Source organism: Hibiscus syriacus, unplaced genomic scaffold, assembly GCF_006381635.1.
Source record: "Hibiscus syriacus cultivar Baekdansim isolate YM2019G1 unplaced genomic scaffold, ASM638163v2 tig00110503_pilon, whole genome shotgun sequence".
NCBI lineage: Eukaryota > Viridiplantae > Streptophyta > Magnoliopsida > Malvales > Malvaceae > Hibiscus > Hibiscus syriacus.
The window spans coordinates 502,770-506,771 of NW_024062764.1; the positions used below are offsets into that span (position 1 = coordinate 502,770).

General features: G+C 33.4%; 1 protein-coding gene across 1 annotated transcript; it reads left to right on the top strand.

The window, feature by feature from the left end:
* Positions 1–1,854: 1,854 nt before the first annotated feature.
* LOC120129671 lies at positions 1,855–2,772 on the top strand. Its single transcript, XM_039147124.1, has one exon. It carries the CDS (start codon positions 1,855–1,857, stop codon positions 2,770–2,772), a length of 918 nt encoding a protein of 305 aa, XP_039003055.1.
* The last annotated feature ends 1,230 nt before the right edge of the window (positions 2,773–4,002 follow it).

The following is a 4,002-nucleotide window of genomic DNA, read 5'->3' on the forward strand; positions in this document are numbered from 1 at the left end:
AAAATGGTATAATAAAAAAAAACAACAAAAATGTTAATTGAATATATAATACTATAACATCAATTAAGATTATATTTATTAATTACTTTAACATAATAAATCATTAAAATTTGAAAAATAATATTGGAAACGAAATATATTGAATTTAAAAATATTTTTATAATATTTAAATTAAATTAATCAACCGATCAAATTCAATATGAACATCGGGCCGTCTTTGACTCTCACTTCATTTTATTTCCTACTAAATTTAAACAAAAAAAAAACAAATAGTTTTGTTTGTCCGTTAACCATTTATTTTTAAAAAAATATTTTTAATTTGACAATAATTGATTGATTAATATAAATTAATTTATTCATCAGCAATAATTTTTATATTATACTGGGTCATTAATCAATATAATATGCAACAATATCATTTTGATTAAAAAAACTATTTAGATGGCGGTTCCTGTTGTAGGATTATTTTATAAGCTTGTGTGTTCTAATTTTAATTTTTTTTATCAATATATATATATATATATATATATTATCCAAAATAAATAAAATAAAATAAAAAAATACAAAATAGAGGTGTAAATGAGTCGAGTCGAGTTCAAGTATTGTTGAGTTAGGCTCGACTCAAGAGCTTTAAAACTAAGTTCGACTCGACTCGTAAACTTGTGAGTCTAAAATTGTCAAATTCATCTCAAACTCAAAATAAAAAATTGAAGCTCAACTTTACTCGAAAACTCACGAGCTTAAAAGTTTAAATTTCTTTTGAAATTAAAATATGATGTTCGACTTAAACTCCAACTCAAATATTAAATACATGAAAACTTTATATTGTATTTAAAAATCATATAAATGTTAATATTATTAATAATTTGATTAAAAACTTAAAAGTTTACGGTAAATTACACGTTTAGTATTTAAACTATCAGTTTTAGTCAATTTAAGTACTTAAACTTTTAATTTTTAAAATCATACCTAAAGTTTAGTTTTTGTTTCATTTTAGTACTCATGTTCAAAATTTAACATTAAATTTTGAAAAAAAATGAAACTTTAATTATTAAAACGGACTAACACTGATAATTTATGTACTAAATGCGTTAATTTTTAACAGTGTGGTACTAAAATGAAATAAAACTAAATATTAAATATAGTTTTAAAAAAAATTAAAAGTTTATGTATTAAAATAGACCAAAATTTAGATAATTTATGTACTAAATACATAATTTACTCAATATTAATTTTTTGAATTATTCACAAATTTTCCAAATCAAATATTAAGTAATTTATTTAATTTAAATTTTGATCAAATCAATCTTAAACAAGAATGTGTCCTACATTATTTGCAGCCATAGGTGCAAGTAAAACCCAGATAATTAGGTAAAGCACTCAACAAATCGAAACATTCCAACGCCATGAAGTAAAAAAAAATAGATAATTCTATTTCATATGTAATTGGGATAAAAAGAGATAGAGTAATAAGTTGTTTCTAACGTCAGGTTGAGAATAATTTTTGTGAAAGATCTACATTATAAATTACCCTTAGTAAAAACTTAATATCATGACCACAAAATTAAAAACATGAGCTAGACCGACTGGCAAGACCCTTCGATGAAGTAGTATTGTGTTATTATCTCTTGAGAAACAAGACAAACTTTCTCCCTTGATTTCTTCAACATCAGATCTCCCTTGTTTTACAGCAACATAAAACACACTTTTCTCTGTTCTCTTTAATCTTTATTCATCATTCAAGTTTTAAACCTCACACTTTTTCATTCTTATATATATATTCACACACACAGCCTCACCCACAATTCTCAGAACCAAAACTTTTTCTGTTTTTTTTTAGTATTTTTTAAGTAAATGAGGTGTAAGAAACATCTTGCCGACCTGAGTAGCAGGGTCGGCGTCTGCGCCACTTGTCTCCGGGAGCGTCTTCTGGAGCTCATCGCCGCCCAGGAGCAACGGGCTCAACTAATCCGCGCAGCAACTACCGCCGCCGGTGACGACTGTCGGAAGCCCGACCCGCCTCCCCCGATTTTCCCTCGGTCCGTTTCTCCCTACGTCGGTCGGGGGAAATCGGACGATGATAGTGGCACGTGGATCCGACATCAAAGGTTCTACAGCACCCCTCAGGTCGGCCCCACGTACAGTGCCGCAACCGCCAGTTATCTTGGATCGGCCGGATCGTTCAAGAAGAAGAACAGGTTCTCGGTTTTTTCGAATCTGTTCAGATCCAGATCCGAGAAGTTCGATTCGGATCCTAGGGTTGATAATCAGTGCGATGAGCCGTCCTCTTCATCGGCTTCTCCGTCTTGGTTCGCTACAATATTCGCGGTTCTTCGGAAAAAGAAGCAATCATCGAAGACATCCGGGGTGGAAGAATTCGACCAATTCGAACCTTGCGATCGGAGATCATGCAGAGCCATATATCGCGGAATGTCCCCGGCGATCGAAGTGGACTCGGGAGACGAGTGTGATCGACCGCCATCGGGAGGATCGCCGGAGGTATCCCCTTGGCGGAAAAGGACACCGACGCCAGCGAGGAGATTCAAGGCCGGGACGAGGAACGTGTCGGGATTAGCGTTTTGCTTGAGCCCGCTCGTGTGGGCGAGTCCTAACAGGCAATGGAACCAAAAGGCCGGGTTGCAGCCGGACATGTCGTTCACAGGAGAATCTCGACTGTCGACGATGAAACCCCACCTGGCGACCGCCGCAGGGTTCCGAGCGAATAGGTCCAGGAAGCTGGCTGATTTTGGTAGAGTCAATCATAACCGTTGAGTGAGTTAAATCGTTGACATTTGACCACAGTGAAACTTGAAGTAGTATAATTTATTGATTAAAAACCACGGTTTTGCCATTGCATTTATGTGATTCGTAAATGATTATTATTTTTCTTAAATAAATTTCTCAGTACAGATATATTTTTGTTACTGTACAGCTATATATAATCGAGTGAGCTGTTTCTAATATCCTTCTCCTTTTGTCTTTACTATTTTATTCATCTAATAATCATTTATTTTAATTATAATTATTCACATAAGATTTAATAGTTTTTTTACTCATACAATCGTTAAAAAGCTAAACACTAAAATTACACTTACAATCGAAATAACATGTTTTTAATGTTATCATTTCATATGTAACTTTTAATATTTTTAAAAATGTGTTAATTTATCGCGTCTTTCAGGGGAAAAATGTCTCATAACATGTTTTTGTTATTCGTCTTTCACTTGCACCATATGTTTGTTTTTGTCCTTAAAACAGAACTGTGAATTAAATAGCTTCTTTCACTTGAACGGGTTGAGCTGCAAAATGGCATTTTTGCAACGGTGAGGCTCGACATAAAGATGTCAATCTATCCGCAACCGCATTATGAGGTCGCCAAACAGAACCTCCCAAATCCCCTGCAGCAGTTCTTTAATCACCACGAATAGTACATTACTTCGATGTTCTGAGGATGGTTTCGAAGTCGATCTATGGCTTCAATATTATCAGATTCGAGTTTTATATGCTGATAACCAAGTCTCCATGCATCACTAGTATCCACTGCATCACTACTACGACACGATTATCAATAGTATCCACTGCATCACTAGTGTTCACTTTAATCCATCACCCCGCGATCCCCTCCATGAATTGACGCTTGTAATTTGATTCATCAGTGGAGAACCACACGGGGTGGAACATTGTTGTGCATTTGAATTTCCTCTGCATAACGCATACTCCATCTAATGATATCCTCCTTCTCAACAAAATTCGGGTCAAAGAATTTTTCTTTTCTTTTTCTCCACAACATCCAACAAACCCTAAACCTATCTTTCCAATATCACACCACGTAGGTAAAAGTACATCCAATCATCAATGTCTTTATTAAGTTTAAGTGTCATTATGTAAAAAAATGTATTCAGTTATTTGTGTTTTCCCTAAATTTCAATAAAAATAGTATCATTTAGACAATTAACTTAAAATCAATATTGTTTTAATATTTAATTTTTTAAATAGTGATAT